This window comes from Notothenia rossii, assembly GCF_949606895.1.
Source record: "Notothenia rossii genome assembly, chromosome: 3".
Lineage (NCBI taxonomy): Eukaryota > Metazoa > Chordata > Actinopteri > Perciformes > Nototheniidae > Notothenia > Notothenia rossii.
This window is the reverse complement of record NC_136901.1, coordinates 67298248-67316296: the sequence shown is the minus strand read 5'-3', so window position 1 is coordinate 67316296 and position 18049 is coordinate 67298248. Positions and strand designations below refer to the sequence as shown.

General features: G+C 41.8%; 1 protein-coding gene and 1 long non-coding RNA gene across 7 annotated transcripts; both read right to left on the bottom strand.

Annotated features, from left to right (window-relative positions):
* Nucleotides 1–113: 113 nt before the first annotated feature.
* On the bottom strand, nucleotides 114–9839 carry lpar4 (lysophosphatidic acid receptor 4). 6 transcript variants are annotated; one of them, XM_079667796.1, is made up of 5 exons: nucleotides 9591–9839; nucleotides 8235–8390; nucleotides 8009–8122; nucleotides 1741–2521; nucleotides 114–1210 (listed from the first exon to the last, which is right to left on the bottom strand). In XM_079667796.1, exons 4-5 carry the CDS (start codon nucleotides 2314–2316, stop codon nucleotides 722–724), a joined length of 1065 nt encoding a protein of 354 aa, XP_079523922.1. In that variant the 5' UTR covers nucleotides 2317–2521; nucleotides 8009–8122; nucleotides 8235–8390; nucleotides 9591–9839; the 3' UTR covers nucleotides 114–721. The 6 variants fall into 6 exon arrangements, with proteins under 6 accessions (XP_079523922.1, XP_079523921.1, XP_079523920.1 ...); XM_079667795.1 differs by lacking the exon at nucleotides 8009–8122; XM_079667794.1 differs by lacking the exons at nucleotides 8009–8122; nucleotides 8235–8390.
* A 5552-nt stretch (nucleotides 9840–15391) lies between these two features.
* LOC307034224 lies at nucleotides 15392–15941 on the bottom strand. Its single transcript, XR_013806834.1, has 2 exons — nucleotides 15788–15941; nucleotides 15392–15579 (listed from the first exon to the last, which is right to left on the bottom strand). It is a non-coding gene; the product is annotated as an uncharacterized lncRNA (long non-coding RNA).
* Between the last annotated feature and the right edge of the window lie 2108 nt (nucleotides 15942–18049).

Below are 18049 nucleotides of genomic sequence, written 5' to 3'. Positions count from 1 at the left end.
TCCTCCACAGGGACAAATCAAAACCTACAGTCATGCTGACAAAGACCAGTTCGGAATGCGTTTGACTGAACCAAACGGCATAGGGCTAGGGACAGAAATAATAAATACAGCCATGAAAGTTATTCAAAACAGACATTTAATGGCCTCGAACTTCAACATGAGACACATTTAACTCAGTAGTTCAGCGCGCTGCTGTGTTACAATAACAGTGGGTCTCACCACACTAAAGAGTGCCACAACATTAATGTCTAAAATGATATATTGTGCTGCGAAAGCTTCAACTTTATAACAATACAACTTAAGGGCTCAGTGTGTTACAAAAGTACTAAACAGCATGTTTCAACAATGCTAATGGCAATCTCCATTCTCTCCACAATCCAGTGCATTTGTGAGTGTTTGTGTGTTAAGCCTGAGTGATGATGTGTTGCAGTCTCTCTCAGAGGCCCTGCGTGTCTCTGCACAATAGTCCCGGTGTGGCTGGGACTCTGATCCCCGTAGTGTTCTCTCATAATAAACACACACAGATACATTCCTCTGCTCTCCAGTGCTGGATTAATCCATAAATCCCAGGCCATACCTCAGGATTTACCTCAGGATTTAACTAATCTGCTGAGTTATGTGTCACTTCCAGGACCAAACAGCTGATCGCTTTGTTTTCAAAATGCAGGGCTCCCGTCAAACCCACACCATCCATTTTTTAACTTCCGTCTGCCATGCTGAGTCAGAACTGACTCTCAGACATCTTCGAATCCTTCCCGTTGCTGGCCGCCGTGTGTGTGTCTCTGGGGAGAGTGTGTGCGGCGTCCAGCGTCTCGGTGTCGCTGCGAGGGATGCTCTGGGGCCGGGAGCCGGACCCTTTGCCTCCCATGGTCAGGCTTTTCTGGAAGCTCTCCGAGGTGAAGTAGTAGACCACGGGGTCCAGGCAGCAGTTGAGGCAGGCCAGGCACAGAGTGATGGGGTAAAGAGTTCGGGCGAAGCGCTCCACAGCGCAGTTAGCCAGGGCCTGGGTCCGCACCAGGGCGTACAGGAAGAGGATGGAGTTATAAGGGACGAAGCAGATGATGAAGATGCCCAGATGGACCAAAATCATTCGCAGGACACGTTTCTTGCTGTTACAGCCGCGGCCAACAGTCATCGGACGCCGAAGTGTCCGCAGAACAAGCGAGGAACATACCAAGTTGGCCAGGAGGGGAAGAAGGAAGCCCACAACCTGGGAATCAAAGAAGAAACTTAACTTAAAAATAGAAAAACATTAAAGCTTTGTCTCTGGTTAGCTTAATAGAGAAAGTGTATAAATAGTGTCTATTCATACATGCATAAATCCTTCAGCGGACAATTGAAACTTTTAAGTTGTCAGTTTTGACCAAAATCATATTTGCGTTTTTTTTGTCAGACACATACAGACAGTTACTTAACAGCCACACACAAGCAGCTGTTGGTGGGTAACCACATTTTTACCGTTGCAATGCTAGGGTAGATGAAAATGTAAACATATTTTTGTTAAGGGTCTGCTGGAGAATAAATATATTTATATAGTCCATATTTTATCATGAATTGAATCAGAATGTTTGAATAAAGGAAAGGTTTAAAAAAAATGTGTGCATGCTGTCTCAATTAACTGGAAAGAAAGAAAATCAGCCGGTCAAACTTAAAAAAATCAGGAATCAGAATCGGCAGAGGATATTGCAATCGGTGCATCTCTCGTGTTTATGGTATTATGTCTGACTGTTGGGGACTCACCTCGATGAAGATGGTGATTTTGGACAGGTAGGTCTTCCAGGTGCTCTTGGAGAAGCCCTCGAAGCAGGTGGTGGCTTTGTTGTTGCTGTTAATGGTGGAGAAGAAGGTCACCGATATTCCTCCTCCGACGATGGTGAGCCACACGCCGGCACACACCAGCGCTGCGTTCCTGCGCGTGCGGATGGAGCGCGAGCGGAAAGGGTAGACGATTGCCAGGAAGCGGTCCACGCTGATGCAGGTGAGGAAGAGCATGCTGCCGTAGATATTAGTGATGAAGGCCGTTCCTGATACCTTACACAGTCCGTCTCCAAAGGGCCAATGGCGGTTAACATTGTAGAAGACCTTGAATGGCAACGTGAAGACAAACACCAAGTCGGATAATGCTAAATTAGTCATAAACATGGTGGTCTCGTTACTCATCTTCATCCGGAAGCAGAACACAAAGAGGGCGGCACAGTTGGTGATCAGGCCCAAGACAAAGACCACACTGTAGACCACTGAGTACAAGTTGTACTTGAAGGAGTCGTCAATGCCGCAGTCCTCCATTCCGGTCTCATTGAGCACCAGGCTAGCCATGGTGACAGCTTAGACAGAGAGGGGGGCTCCAGAGAAAAGTGGTACAACAAAGGTGTCAGGAAAGGGGCCGGTTGAGGTGGATATGTGGGGACGGGGTGTCAGCAGGGGCTCCACCAGACAAGTCTCCTCCAAGTCATGGTGGACATTCAGACACACAAACAGAGGCAGAGACAGTCAGGATGCAGGACTGCAGGGCCACTCAGTCCTGTAGAGAGAAGAGGAAAACAGACGGTCACTTCCTCACTATAAAAGTTTCAGACACGAGAAGTAAACAAGTCCATAAGACGAAGCATATGATGGATGTGTAAGCCTTTAGCCACTAAGGAAAATACATAGTGTATTTAGATGTGTCAGATATATACCGTGTTGAACAGTGTGAATTTTAAATGATTGGATCGTGAATGTACAATTATGTTCGAGCAAGAGTTTTAGCCAGAGTTTTAGGATAAATGGACAAAAAAAGTATACAAACATATAAATGCTTGATATTATAAAAAGGTTCTTTTTAGTCCATTTCAAGTGTTGGTATGCCTGTAGCATTCAGTTTATTTGCATGTTTGTCAGTGTGCCTTTGCAGTGCATGTGTTATCCGTCAGTATAAATAAAGTGTTATCCGTCATCAGGGCTGTCGTTCACAGGGCAGTGTGGCATGCAGCACTCAGGCTGTCATCACAACTGTGAGAGGTAACCGCTTACAGATACAGAAAGTGTACTGTAAGTGAGGAGGTAAAATCAGCAGCATTCATTCATGAGCCGGTGTTAAAGAGCCCAGTTATAAAATTCACTCCAAACCGCTATAACGGCTAGGCTCCAACTGGATGAAGTAAATAAGCCAGTATGCTGGTACAAAAGCTTTGCAGAGCTGCTCCCACCATCTCCAAGCAGTGTTGTCCTCATACACAATAGTTGTGTTGTCAAATATGAACAATGAAAATGATTTGACATTGTGAAGGACATTTCCTAGTCATTTACTCGTAGCTAAATATTTGTGTGGGTGTGTGTGATGTCAGAGCAGGAACTAGATTGTTGAGAATTAGTTATCTAAATCCCAATGTGCTGTTTTATATTCTACAACCCCAATAAACGTAATGTGTCTCGGAAGTGTACAAATGTATATTGCAGGTTTTATAATGAGCAATTCTTCATGATTCAAAAAATAACAAAACTTCTTAAACACAAATGCATGTGCAAAACAATTGATACAGTATTGGACAAACTTTGTGAAATTGTTATAATAGTATTATGTTATATAGTATAAAAGTAACATTTTGCATTAAAGGTCCCATGTCATGGCCATTTCTACTGATCATAATTCCATTGTTGAGGTCTACTAGAATAGATTTATATTTCCCAATCTTCCAAACTCACATTGGTTTCTCATAAAGCATCTCTGTAAAGTATGTGTATTCACTCTCTGTCCTAAACGCCTTGTTGGAGGTTGAAATTAGGGGAAGCCAATAATACGTCCTTTCTTTTGGGGGGGTGTGGTGGTCAATGTAATAACGTAACCAGATGAGTGATTACAGCGCACGGTATCATTTTACACACATTTGTATCATACAGATGCAGGACTTACACACGCCTGTTATCTAACCGACAGGTCCGCACGCACTCTCCAGCCGTAACTCTAATAAGCATTCATTCACAAACTAAATCAGGAGACCTTTAACGTTTTACATCCGGTTCGCTCCTTTGTTCCTCGCTGTACACAGCTCCAGTTTGGGCATAGGCCTGTCATCAGATTGTATTTGTTGTTGCTGCTGCTGCAGCGGAAGTTTAGTACAATTATTTTTGATTAAATACTCCAAATCTCCACCCTCCATAATTGCACTTGCTTCAGTTGCTTGCTACTTTCTAACGGCAGTGAGAGTGGTGCAGTGACGCTATCTATCGATTAGATTTATGATTCAAAAATTATAAAAGTAGGGTAGACATGTGGATATTATCCGACTGAACAAAACGTGCATTTACCTAACAGGTTCGTTTTCCACTGACCTTTTTTCAAGCTATTTTCCAAAATCCTATGGAGAAATCCCATTGCTATTTTGTCGAGGGAAACCGAGCGTAGCTTACTTCCGCTTTTTGGGACGCGTCACTGCACCACTAAGTTGATTTGATTGGATTGTGAGGCAAGGGAAGCCAGCCGCCTCTGGCTTCCCTTGGAATGGCCCTGACCAATCACAGGTTGGCAGGGGCATGACGTGAGCCTCATCTGATTGGTCAATCCCCCCATTTTTTTTCACCAAGGGAAGCAAATTTCGGCTGGCCTCCTCTCGCAACAGAGAGTGCAATCTACTGTTTCACCGTAACATCTAGAGGGGCGCTGTTTCACTCTTTGTAAAATAATCAATGAGAATGGGGGAGAGACGGGCCGGTAGCAACACACAACAAAGAATTTCCAAAACTAAACGAAGTGTTTTCATTTATTTATAAAAATTATAACTACAATCCGAAAAAACAGGGGAAGCCTGGCTTCCCTTGGCCTCCAGGAGAAAACGCCACTGACTGCTAGCCAATCAAACCGCGTGTATGCTGCGAGTAGTGAATCACCCGGTGCTGTATGATCAGTCTCTGTTCATCTACCGGGATACAAACCGGAGGAGCCAGGCATGGAGGGAGGTGGTAGAGATAGTGGGTGAAACTGGTAGGTTTTCGCCTGTTTGGGGAGTTTATATCCAGTGTACCTCGTTTAAACATTGAATGGACAGCTAGCAGGCATAGACAGTATATATAGCTAGCATGGAATGCTAGCATTTTGCTTTGTATGTCGGGGGCGGGAGATTCATGTGATTGGTTGTTGGTCGCGTTGGTCGCGTTGACTCCCCAACCTTGAGACACGCCCACCGCCAAGCGTCAACGCACGCTGCTGTGTGGACGCTCCGTAACGGCCCCTACGCACGACGGCGTGCTTTTCCGCTTCAACGCTTCTGACTGCCCATTCACTTTGAATGGGGTGACGTCACGATTCGCCGAACTGCATTGTGGGAGCAAAGCGTAGCTTCTCTCGCGGTGCTCGCTGCAAAAGTAGAGCAATGTTCTACTTTTGCCGCCTCGATGGAGGCGTCAGCCAATCAAATCCCGTTTATGCAAATCTGCCAGTACAAGCGCTAGCCAATCAAACTGCGTGTATGCTGGGAGAGCCAGACCGCAGTTCATTTCCTCATATGCCAAAAAATAGAGGAGAAAATAATCATAGCGGTAGGGAATCACCCGGTGCTTTTTATGATCAGTCCCTGTTCACCTACCGGGATACAAACCGGAGGAGCCAGGCATGGAGGGAGGTGGCAGAGACAGTAGGTGAAACTGGTAGGTTTTCGCCTGTTTGGGGAGTTTATATCCAGTGTACTTCGTTTGAATGGACAGCTAGCAGGCATAGACAGTATTTAGCCAGCATGGAATGTTGCAAATAGCACCATAGACATTAATGTCATAAATCTTCATCATATAAAGTGTAAATCCTTTTATGCAATTGACAGGAGAGATTCATGTGATTGGTTGTTGGTCGCGTTGCTCGCATAAACTCCCCAAGCAATAGCCGTGGGAACATGTTTCAAATGGGGGGTGCTGTGGGGATGACACCAGGGCTGGTTCTGACCAATTTGCTGCCCTAGGCAAGATTTTAGCTGGCAATGAAAAACCTCTACAAAAGACCAATACACTACAAAAAGAGAAACGTATTGATATGGTGGACAGCTTATATAAAAAGTCTTCAAATGTATTTAGTATTGCATGAACATGTTTTAATTGGGGGGTGGACTTCACATCCTCTATGGGGGTCCGGGGGTGTCCCCCCGGGAAGATTTTTTTTAACATTTTAAAGTAAAATACTTCAATCTGGTGCACTTTGAGCGCCCAATTACTAGAGACTGATCTAGGGGATACAACTCTAAACACCCATGTGGAAAAGATCGGTTTGTATGTGAACATAACCAATAACCTACCATAGCCAATAACAAATAAATGTAGGCTAACTTGTTTTATTTTTGTGGTTCATTCATATCTTACTTTATCAGTTAACATTTATTTATTTATGCATATTTTTAAATCTCTTCAGTTTTAAAAAATTGTTTTGGTTTACTGTCCTATAGTATACATTGGAATGATTTCAAACCTGTTTTTATTTATCCTAATAATTACAAAAGTGTCCCTTTGAAATATTTGCTTACATAAATTGTGATCAAAACGTTTGAGATCCACTGAGATAACTTAGACTAAAGTGAACTATCTAAACACTCAGAGTCCTTTACCTCACTGAGCCTCTCAGTCTGACAGGACAGAACACTCCCTCAACATTATTGTAGAAACAGCTTCTTATATCCGTTAGCGCAGCAGAAGCTAACAACAATCCCCGCCGGTACCGGTGCACCCCCTCTCTCTATCTATCTACCTATCTATCTATCTCTCTCTCTCACTTTGGCTATGAGCTGGGCGCCTGATAAGCCAACATTCCCCACTTTCATCACTTACAGCGCCCATCGTACAGGGCAAATGGAAAATGTAACCGGGGTGAAAAGGGTGTTATCTTTACTTAATTATGAATGTTGTTACATCAAGGATGAAAATTCTTTTTTTTTTGTATTATATTTGCATTTAATCTTGTGGAAGTGCAGATGCCCTGTCCTCCACCAGGGGGTGCTGCAGCACCCTCAGCACCCCTACTTCCCACGGCCCTGCCCCAAGCTCAAGACACGCCAAGCGGCAACGCACGCCGCCGTGTGTAGGGGCCGTAAGCGCGCCACAGTGTCGCCGCTGTGAGGTTCGACTAGCACCCCCCCAGTTTATCACAGTTTTATCGCTGAGAGAGTAGTCTTTTCTGAGATGAGATGCGGATCGCCTCGAAAGTAGATGAGGATAGCCGATTGCAGACGGGGGAGTTCTTAAAAAAACTGTGGAAAGGAAACTCCACCACTTCTATTTCACTCCAAACTGGGAAAAAATCTCAAGTTTTTATCAAGGTTTTCCTATTTCCATTTAATTAGCCTTGTTTAAAAAGTGAAGATGAACAGTTTGAAGACTGTCTGTGAACCAGGCAGGGAGAAGGTTTTATTAAAGACCGTTGAGGAAATCCAGCATTTTTGGACCTTCGTTAAAGTAAAAAAAACTGAGGACACCTCTGCCTCTGATGCATTGATTTTGACCATTATTTTATCTTTCTTTAAGAATCTCTCCCCCAATTCCTCTAACTTTATGGGACTGCCATTCCAAATCCCTACAGCACCCGATTTAACAAGCTGGCCTTATCTTGTGTTACGCAACACAACTTAAGCAGCAGTGGAGGTGGTCAGCCTTTTGGGATCCTGTGTAAAAAACCCTGAGTGTGTCTGGAAAGATTCACTTTATCTGCCTTTTCATGATACACACACACGCAGACACACACACACACACACACACACACACACACACACACACACACACACACACACACACACACACACACACACACACACACACACACACACACACAAAGGCAACAGTGTGAGTGTAAGCAGTCCATCAGCGCTGTCCTGTGCCAGCTGCAGTGTGACATCTTTACTGCGTTTTCACACGCCTCCCAGAAAGAATCCTCACAATACCCTCACTGTACCCTTTTGCACCAAACACACACTTACATGTGCACGAGTCTACCCCACGTGCACACACAAGCAGGCAAACACTTACATGTGCCAGTCCACACACACACAAACACACTAACTGTAGGGTTCTGTGTAACGTGGCTCGGTCCCAGGACCTCTGACAGTGAGGGCTTCATATTCAGCTGATGTTGTTCCTGCAGGGAGCCAAGTCCATACAACTCTGACTCTGGCTGCTATACAGTGGAAGTGAAAGGAAACAAGAGCCATTTCTATTACAGACGAGAAGCAGAGACACATTTGAAGCATGTTTTGGATTTCTAAGAGCCCTGCTGAGGGAATTCAGACCTGAGTGTGTGTATAGATTTCATATACAGGTCATGGACAGCTGCACAGTTAAAGGGTCGGCCATGGCAGTGACAGAAACAGGCCTCCGGGACCCGCTGGTCCTAACGGATCGAGTTCAGGCTCAGCTCGCATCCAGCTGTTCCTTTCTCTCACATGCTAGGAGGAAGAGGAGGGCAGAGAGAGGAGGGTGGAGGACAAGCAGAACATCTTAACTGCATTCAGCCAGTATGGAGTTAGTGTTCAGAGTGTGTGTTCAATCAGAAAGGTCTTGTCAGAATTGTGTTTCAAGTTACATCACACTCCACCAATATCATTATTACATGAATATGACGTCCTCCAAGTTCTACTTTTTAAGGTAGCTAAATATTTGAATCTTATTGGAGCTAAAACTGCTGGTTATTAACTACATTTCTGAAAGAAATGGAAAAAAATTGAGGCCAACTGCAATTTAGTGACTGAATAAAACGATGTACATTTAGTTAGGCTACATAAATGAAGTACAGCACTTCAGAACATTTTATGTAACTGTAAACTTCTAGTTCACTACATGTTGGTGCTTGAGTCAGATAAGAGATTAGTCAATGGACAGAAAATATATCGCCAACTGTTTTGACATTAATTGAAGGAAAAAAATGCTGTTATCAGTCTTTAAAATATAGAGATGTCCTCTTTTTCTGTGTTTTATATCATATTAAAGTGAATATCTTAGGGCTTTGGACCAACAAAACATTTAAATACATCAACTTGGACTTGGAGAAACTGGGATGCACATTTAAAAAGTTGTCTTGCTTTATGTAGACCAAACTATTACAAGAGAAAATAATCTACGGATTAAACATTAAACACCTAGACATTGACGCATCACTCATAATTCATTCTGCATGCTAAATGCTTTTACTTTAACTATAATGTTGATGCTAATACTTATGTATCCTACTTTTACTTTAGTAGCAATTTTCAAGGATATAACTTTCCACCACTGCTGTAATTCAGAGCCTATCCTGAAACGTGTTGTTCTGTGCATCTGAAAACACTGGAGTTAAACCGTATGACACACATAAAATCTAAATTACAATTTACAACGTTAAATTATTCGGAAAACAGTTGATGAAAGCTCTTGAAAGGGCTGTGCAGAGACCATAATTTGTGAGATGCATTAGCATGTATTGAAGCTAGTTTGTGTAAAGTTCAAAGACCTGTCACACACAGTAAATCTGAGCTCTTTGCAGCCTGCAACTGTTGTAATTCAATTGTGTTGCTATTTATTTTATCTACACAACAGCTATTGTTTTAGTGTTCAACTAAAGACAAAACATATTTTTCAACTCTACACAGACAGTATTTGTGCGGACTTACTGGCAGCGGAGTGGATGGTGACAGCTCACCTCAGCTGTCAAAAGATAAACTCCATACTTTTCCCTCTCAAATGTTGTGGTGCTGCTCAATGTTTTAGTTTCCAGCTGTCCCAAACTAACACCAAGGAGTCACGAAACCAATGTTAAGCTAGTTAACGTAGCAAAACTCTTGAGTTGTTCAATTAATCCTCACGACGTCTCTCCGTCCGTCCGCCTGAAATGAGGGCAGCATCTCAGAGTGGAGCAGCTCGCACGGCCACAGGAAACGAGACAATAGCACCTCGGCTGGGCAGTGGGGGGGGGGGGGGCGGGGGGGGAATAGGGGATTACGGACAAGGAGGGAAGGACATAGGGGGAGAGAGGGAGGGAGGGGGGACAAAGGAATATCAACATCAACTGGAGCTCAAATCATCAAACTTTTATTTTATAATACAAACCTCAGCATCACATCAAAGTTAATGTGATAACCATACAGTCGTGATAACAGGCATTTCTGCTGTGTCATTCACGGTAAATCTACTTCAGGTACTTACACTAAACGTGGGTGTTTTACATTATTATCCTTTTTTCTGAAACACTGACAAAAATGAAACGTTGAATTTAGATAAATGAATGCAGTATATTATAGGGATCTGGTACTTGTTCAACCTTGAAGTGTTCTAAACACATTTGACACATTGAAGTCTTTTAAAATTAGATTAAATGTTTGTTGACAGTCTCACTTGTAATTGTATTGTGTTGATTATTTGTACACACATCCAAATGCGAGTCTATGTGTCCTCAGGGAAGTATCCCTTGACATGTGCACTTCCCGAGGTTTCTGCTGTTTGTCTCCCTGTTAAAGGCTTTTCTGGGGGGGTTTTCCCATCTAAAGCATGGTTGGAAAAGTAAAGAGAGTAGTGTATGCTGTAAAGATTACAAACCCCCTATAAATGCAATACTTGATTTGTTAAATTGGACATTTATTGAATATAGATAACATACTTGTTTTTTGCCAAAATCATGCAAAAATTGCCCTTGCTTTCGGTCTAAAAACAGGTATTGTTAACCTTGGTGAGTGTCGCCTCAGAACAACAGCACAATGATATTTTGGCCGATCAAAGTCCTGACACACCATTGTTACAATACAATCTTTATGTCTGAGGCTCCCAAAAGAGTTATTTTTAGCCAGGTGTCAGGGCGGTGTTGGCCAGTTTCCCATTGTGGCCAGGCTGGCATGGGACTGTGGTTGTATGTGTGTGTGTGTGTGTGTGTGTGTGTGTGTGTGTGTGTGTGTGTGTGTGTGTGTGTGTGTGTGTGTGTGTGTGTGTGTGTGTGTGTGTGTGTGTGTGTGTGTGTGTGTGTGTGTGTGTGTGTGTGTGTGCGTGTGTGTGGGTGTGTACAATAGCAGCAGGGAGGACAGGACATCCTGCACAAGCTGCCAGACACACACACACACACACACACACACACACACACACACACACACAAACACACAATTTAACATGCACACAGATGTTACACACCACCAGATGTCTTTCACCTCAGGATTGTTGGTGTTGAAGGGCTGTGTTTGAAGACGTATGACACACATTGTGATAAAAACACGTTTCCTTAATGATGTTTCATATTCCAGAACTTTCCTTTGTTTCGTCAGCTTGAATATGATATTGCTTCATAATCGTTTTCTAATCTTTTTAAAGAGTTTCCTGTTCATTTGGAAAAATACATAATTTTGGCAGCAATGACCCATCACACTATTTATTATGGGGTAAATGTCATTGGTGGTAGAGGTTAAAAAACAATATTCATTGTATGTAGTATATTATCTTGAGGAGATAAAGGATATCCTAAAATAAGAAAATAAACTATAATTATTCTGCTTTTGCCAAAGAGTGACGTTGCAATTTAAATCCACGTTTGTTCAAAATGTTACCACTTCCTCATTGTGTATGTTGCATGAAAACATTTTATAAACCGTAAAAAGGCTGCAATTTAATCAATACCTCGCCAATTGGGTTGTGTTTTTCAATTTGGTTTGTTTGTTTGCTTGGTTGTCAGATGCAAAACAAAAACTCTATACTGGCCTGATGTTATTAAGCTTGGTGAAATGGTGTAGCATGAGCAAACAAAGAACCCATAAAAGATTGGAGTGGTTCCAAATCTCGGCACAGATTTTCCATTGCTTTTTCCATAAAGACATCCTTTGTGTACATGTAGGTCTGCATTCTCCGACGTTTTAGTTTTCTGGTTACAGTTTTTCTCGATTGCTAACACACATTTTTTTTTATTTGCTCAGTTTCTCAGAACACTAAACACAATTCACAAAACCACACACCCAAAGTGCAAAACACCTAATTTCTCCTGCTAAATGAATAACTGCCCTCAAAACTACATAAACACTTACCAAATGCAAACTTTAGCACCAAATATAACACACTTAATTCATAATACTAGATGGTTTGACCACCCAACTACACACTGCTGAGCATAATCTAAAGCACTTCCATCTTTTATGGGCTATACTCTGTATGTAGAGGTTTCTGCAGAGAAAGATTGCTTGAGTATACAGAAATACAGTAAGGGAAGAAATACAAATGAGTTGTTGAAAAAAATCATATTTTATTCAAAAATAACATTGTGCATCATGCATCTCAGCACATAGTTACTATGCTTCGGATCTCTCTAAGTGTGATGCATTGTTTGCTAAAACCCAGTTTGTAACTGATGCTTCCTGTGCCTCATTGGAAATCCTTAGCCTTCCACCTGCACCTCTTTGTTTCTCAGTCCTTCAGATAAACAACAAAGATATAGTGGATGTTCAGTGTGCGTGTTGCATAAAAGTAAGTTTACCAGAGTACATTGTGCAGGATGTTTGTACAGTTATAGTATACAACATGCTAACAATTTAGTTACAGTAATGAAGTAAATACGTTTCACACAACAGACATCAGCACTGATATATCATGAATTATGCAGACCTCAGCTAAAAACTGGTAACTAACCTGTTATCAAGTCTAAGTGTCCGGATTACAGAGGCGACAGTAAATCGGCTTAGATTAGGCTGAATCCTCTGTTCAGCCTCTCTCATCATCAAACCATGGTTGATAACATTTCATTTCATTAGAGTATTCTTCTTTGTTCACGTCCTCTCCCTCCAGCTCTACCTCTACCTCTCATTCTTCCTCCTCTCACTCCCATCCCACCTCTTCCTCCTCCTCTCACTCTCAGCCCAGCTCTTCCTCTTCCTCTACCTCTTGCTCTTGCTTCCATGTTGGCTTCCATTGTTGCTGTAAGAAAGTACTCACCTGTGGTCTTTTTATAGTGCTAACATCCTGATTGATGAGCCAACAATTATGCTCTCAGGTGTTTGGTCAGGTGGAACGTGTTTCTTAATCATTGGTCCATGTGTGAGGCATTTTGAATATCAGTGTTATGTATGTGCTAACACGTGACTTTATGTCAGATGCCTGTTTGTCTTACGGGGAGAAACGTGTGCAGTGGTTTGCAAAAAGTGCCATGTTAATTTGCAAATTGTGTGAAAAGCTGAAAACGTGTTTAAAGTTTTGGAGATTTGAGCCGATGTTTTGCTCTTTGAGTGTCAGTTAAAATAATTGTGCTTTATGTAGCGTTTTAGTGTGTTAGCAATCGAGAAAAACTATAATATGATTTTATTATTATTACACTGGTTTTGTTTTAGAACACATCTCCGGGTTAAGCAATATGATGCTGCTTTGCTTCAAGGTTAATCCATATTCTGTTCATGTGATTCACAATTTCAAACATATCATGGCAGTAACAGGTATTTTGCCAAAACAAGGAATCTTACAAACCAGTTTAGATTTTATCCTGTGGGGAACACGGATGTCTGTACCAAATTTCATATCAATTCACTTGCTAGTTAATCCAATATTTCAGTCTCGATGAATCCAGTGACCAACATTAGTGTCATTAGCACATTGACACTTGCGGTTCTAAAAAACGCGGATCAAATCATTCTCATCTTTATTTGTATGATATGATACGAAAAGGACATCTTGTATGATGCTTATAACTTCAAATTTGTATTTTTGCCTAATAGCTATCAGGTCAGTTCGTTAAACTGAAGTTGGGCAACAAACTCACCTTAGACAAGAACAGCCATGTGACACACACATTGATTCATGTCCTTTAAGTAACAGATGCTTTGGTACAAAAAGAGCACTTTTTAAAATAGTATCTGCTCTTTAGATGACTTCTGGCAAAGAAATCCTGTATCATCAAAGATGAGATGCCGGCAAGAGTGATGTCACCTATATCGGTTTCACCCTCAAATGACTCTATATGTAACTCCCGCATAACCAAGTCTGACATGGTAATTGTACAACTTTGGTGTAATGCTGTTTGCCTGTGATCGACTGAAAGTGAAGAATCCAACCGGGAGCAAAAACAAAGCTAGTATAAGTGAAGGCAGAGGAGCAGAAGCTGTGTTGAAATGTCCTGATTGGATCAACCAGAAGACATGTACGGTTTGATTAGGTTGCAAAAACAACCCCTCATTCTGACACACACACACACACCCACACACACACACACACCCACACACACACCACTCCTCCCTCCTTATTCTGTGTTTGGTAACGGTAACTAAGCTGCGCTGCCCCGGCCGAGGCTTTGTGAGTCACACCAACCAGAACAAAGACCCCATTACTGCCCCCCCCACCTCCGCCCTCTCTCCCCCTCAATCTCCTCTCTTCTTCAACCCCTCTGTCCTGCTCTCCTTAAATGCGATGATGAGTGTGTTTCCTCTCCTCTCCTCCCCTTGCCTCTGTCCATCCTCCCATTCATTAGCTGCAGGAGGTTTTAGGCGCAGCTCCGTCGTGCCATGCATACCTCGGCCCTGACAACAGGGCCGGACAAAGGCAGTAAGGCAGGAAAACACAGGAGTCTTGAGCTTTATGGACTGATATTAACATGACTTCAGTGGGGTGTCATAAGTATATGTCTATACCTGCCCCTGTGAGCTAGCTCTGACGTGATCACTCATCCAGAGAGAGCGGAGTCCAGATCAATGCAGCTGGCTGTGACTGAGACTCCAGATACTCTGCAGCTCATGTCGGAGATTGAGCACTGGCTGTTTATCCCATAGCACTGATAGGTGCAGCATGAGCAGCCATGGTTGAGCACTGGTTTTTCAGAATGAGAGACAGACAGGCTGACCAGGCTGACCAGGCTGACCCCGGCCTGTGTGCAGACAGAGAAGGTTGTTTGTCTCCATGATATAATGGGCTGATGAACTTTACCTTAGGGTCTATACAGCAAAAAGTCGACTGCCAAAGGTTCGTTAGGTTAATTTCGACACATGGGTTGAGACAAGTTTATCTGTATTGCACCTTTCACCATAAGCTGCATTGTATTGCATCTCAATGTTTACACATGAACTTCTCTGTCAATTTTTCCATTGCTTTTTTGCAACTACTTTTTATTTTAATTACAGTTTTTCTCGATTGCTAACACACATTTTTTTTTTAATTGCTCAGTTTCTCAGAACGCTAAACACAATTCACAAAACCCCACACCCAAAGTGCAAAACACCTAATTTCTCCTGCTAAATGAAGAACTGCACTCAAAACTACATAAACACTTACCAAATGCAAACTTTTGAACCAAATATAACACACTTCATTCATAATACTATATTGTTTGACCACCCAACTACACACTGCTGAGCATAATCTAAAGCACTTTCATCTGTTATGGGCTATGCTCTGTACATAGAGGTCTCTGCAGAGAAAGATTGCTTGAGTATACAGAAATACAGTAAGTGAAGAAATACAAATGAGCTGTTGAAAAAAAATCACATTTTATTCAAAAATAACATTGTGCAACATGCATCTCAGCATATAGTTACTATGCTTCAGATCTCTCTAAGTGTGATGGCATTGTTTGCCAAAACCCAGTTTGTAACTGCTGCTTCCTGTGCCTCATTGGAAATCCTTAGCCTTCCACCTGCACCTCTTTTTTTCTCAGTCCTTCAGATAAACAACAAAGATATAGTGGTTGGTCAGTGTCTGTGTTGCAAGTTTACCAGAGTACAATGTGCAGGATGTTTGTACAGTTATAGTATGCAACATGTCAACAATTCAATTACAGTAATGAAGTAAATACGTTTCACACAACAGATATAAGCACTGATATATCATGAATTATGCAGAGCTCAGCTAAAAACTGGTAACTAACCTGTTATCAAGTCTAAGTGTCCGGATTACAGAGGCGACAGTACATCGGCTTAGATTAGGTTGAACCCTCCGTCCAGCCTCTTTCATCGTCAAACCATGGTTGATAACATTTCATTTCCTTAGAGTATTCTTCTTTGTCCACGTCCTCTACCTCCAGCTCTACCTCTACCTCAAATTCTTCCTCCTCTCACTCCCACCCCACCTCTTCCTCCTCCTCTCACTCCCACCCCACCTCTTCCTCCTCCTCTCACTCCCACCCCACCTCTTCCTCTTGTTCTTGCTTCCATGTTGGCTTCCATTGTTGCTGTAAGAAAGTACTCACAGTTGGGTCTTTTTATAGTGCTAACATCCTGATTGATGAGCCAACAATTATGCTACCAGGTGTTTGGTCAGGTGGAACGTGTTTCTTGATCATTGGTCCATGTGTGAGGCATTTTGAATATCAGTGTTTTAAACCAGCTAACATGTGACTTTATGTCAGATGCCTGTTTGTCTTATGGGGAGAAACGTGTGCAGTGGTTTGCAAAAAGTGCCATGTTGATTTGCAAATTGTGTGAAAAGCTGAAAACGTGTTTAGAGTTTTGGAGATTTGAGCCGATGTTTTGCTCTTTGAGTGTCAGTTAAAATAATTGTGCTTTATGTTGAATTTTAGTGTGTTAGCAATCGAGAAAAACTGTAACTTAGTAAGTGGGTTCATTGCATAGAACGATGCTGTCTTTTGCAGGATAGCAATGATCACTTTCATACATTTACATTTTGTACTGTCTTCGTTATATACACGTTTATGTGTATAAAAAATGTATTACAATTAAATTTAATTAAATCAACTTTACATTCGAAGATACACATGGCAACAAATACAAAAGTAAAATTGAAGAAAAAATAGTAAACAGAATAATACAATAACTACGGAGCCCTGGAGGATTCATAGAGAAAATAAATAAAACGTGGCCACGTTTTACTTTCTCATTCGCACGAGATACCTTCTCGTGCGCACGAGTTAATAAAGCGTGCACACAAGTTAATTAGGCGTGGCCTCGTTTTATTTAAATTGAGGCCACGCTTTATTACAGTTTTTCTCGATTGCTAACACACTAAAATGCGACATAAAGCACAATTATTTTAACTGACACTCAAAGAGCAAAACATCGGCTCAAATCTCCAAAACTCTAAACACGTTTTCAGCTTTTCACACAATTTGCAAATCAACATGGCACTTTTTGCAAACCACTGCACACGTTTCTCCCCGTAAGACACAGGAATCTGACATAAAGTCACATGTTAGCTGGTTTAAAACACTGATATTCAAAATGCCTCACACATGGACCAATGATCAAGAAACACGTTCCACCTGACCAAACACCTGAGAGCATAATTTTTGGCTCATCAATCAGGATGTTAGCACTATAAAAAGACCACAGGTGAGTACTTTCTTACTAGTTGGGGGCCTAGGGGGGAAAAAAGGACCGTTTGGTTCAGATTCTCGCAAATTCGCCAAATTTGGCACAGATGTTGTCCATACCGTACTTAATCATTTTAAGATGGGTGCCAAGATTGGCGCCCCATGGTACTGCCATATTGCGCAATCCAATATGGCTGCCACCCGAAAAAAACAAAAAGGCCTAGAATCATAAATGATACCACTTTTTAGGGGTTTTCTGGGCCGTAAAATCTGATTCTGGTGTTATTTAAATGATTTGAGGTCAAGATTACCCCTCAAGGTCAAGTTTACTCATCAAAGTTAGTATATAAAGGTAATATCGGGGTAAAATTCAGTATTTCTGGTGCAACATGCCAGATTCTACCCCCATTTTTTTTTCTCATTATAAGCTATACTTGTATGTATCAATGTTTTATTTCACAATTCAAAACAATCTGATTCTGGTTTCATCTCAATGATATGAGGTCAAGTTTACCCCTCTAAGTTAACATAAAGGTCATTTTGTGTCATAAAAAATAAAATGGTATCATTATTTATTGGAAATAATGTTTTGCCATTTAACCTATTTTCAAACTTGTTTGAGAGACAAGGCAGGAGTCAAACAGTAACAACATGTGCTGTGTTTGCTGAATCAGCCTGCCAGTTAAACCAGGTGAAGGTAACCTAATGAGGCTGTACTGGTGATTCATGGTCCACATACAAAAGACAGGTAAGTTGTAATGTTAGCAAAAGTGCATGCATTTTCTGATAGACAACATAATGAAATTAGTGTGCTGTTATAGTTTCATGGTGTGAATACTGTCAAAGAACATGTAGTTGATG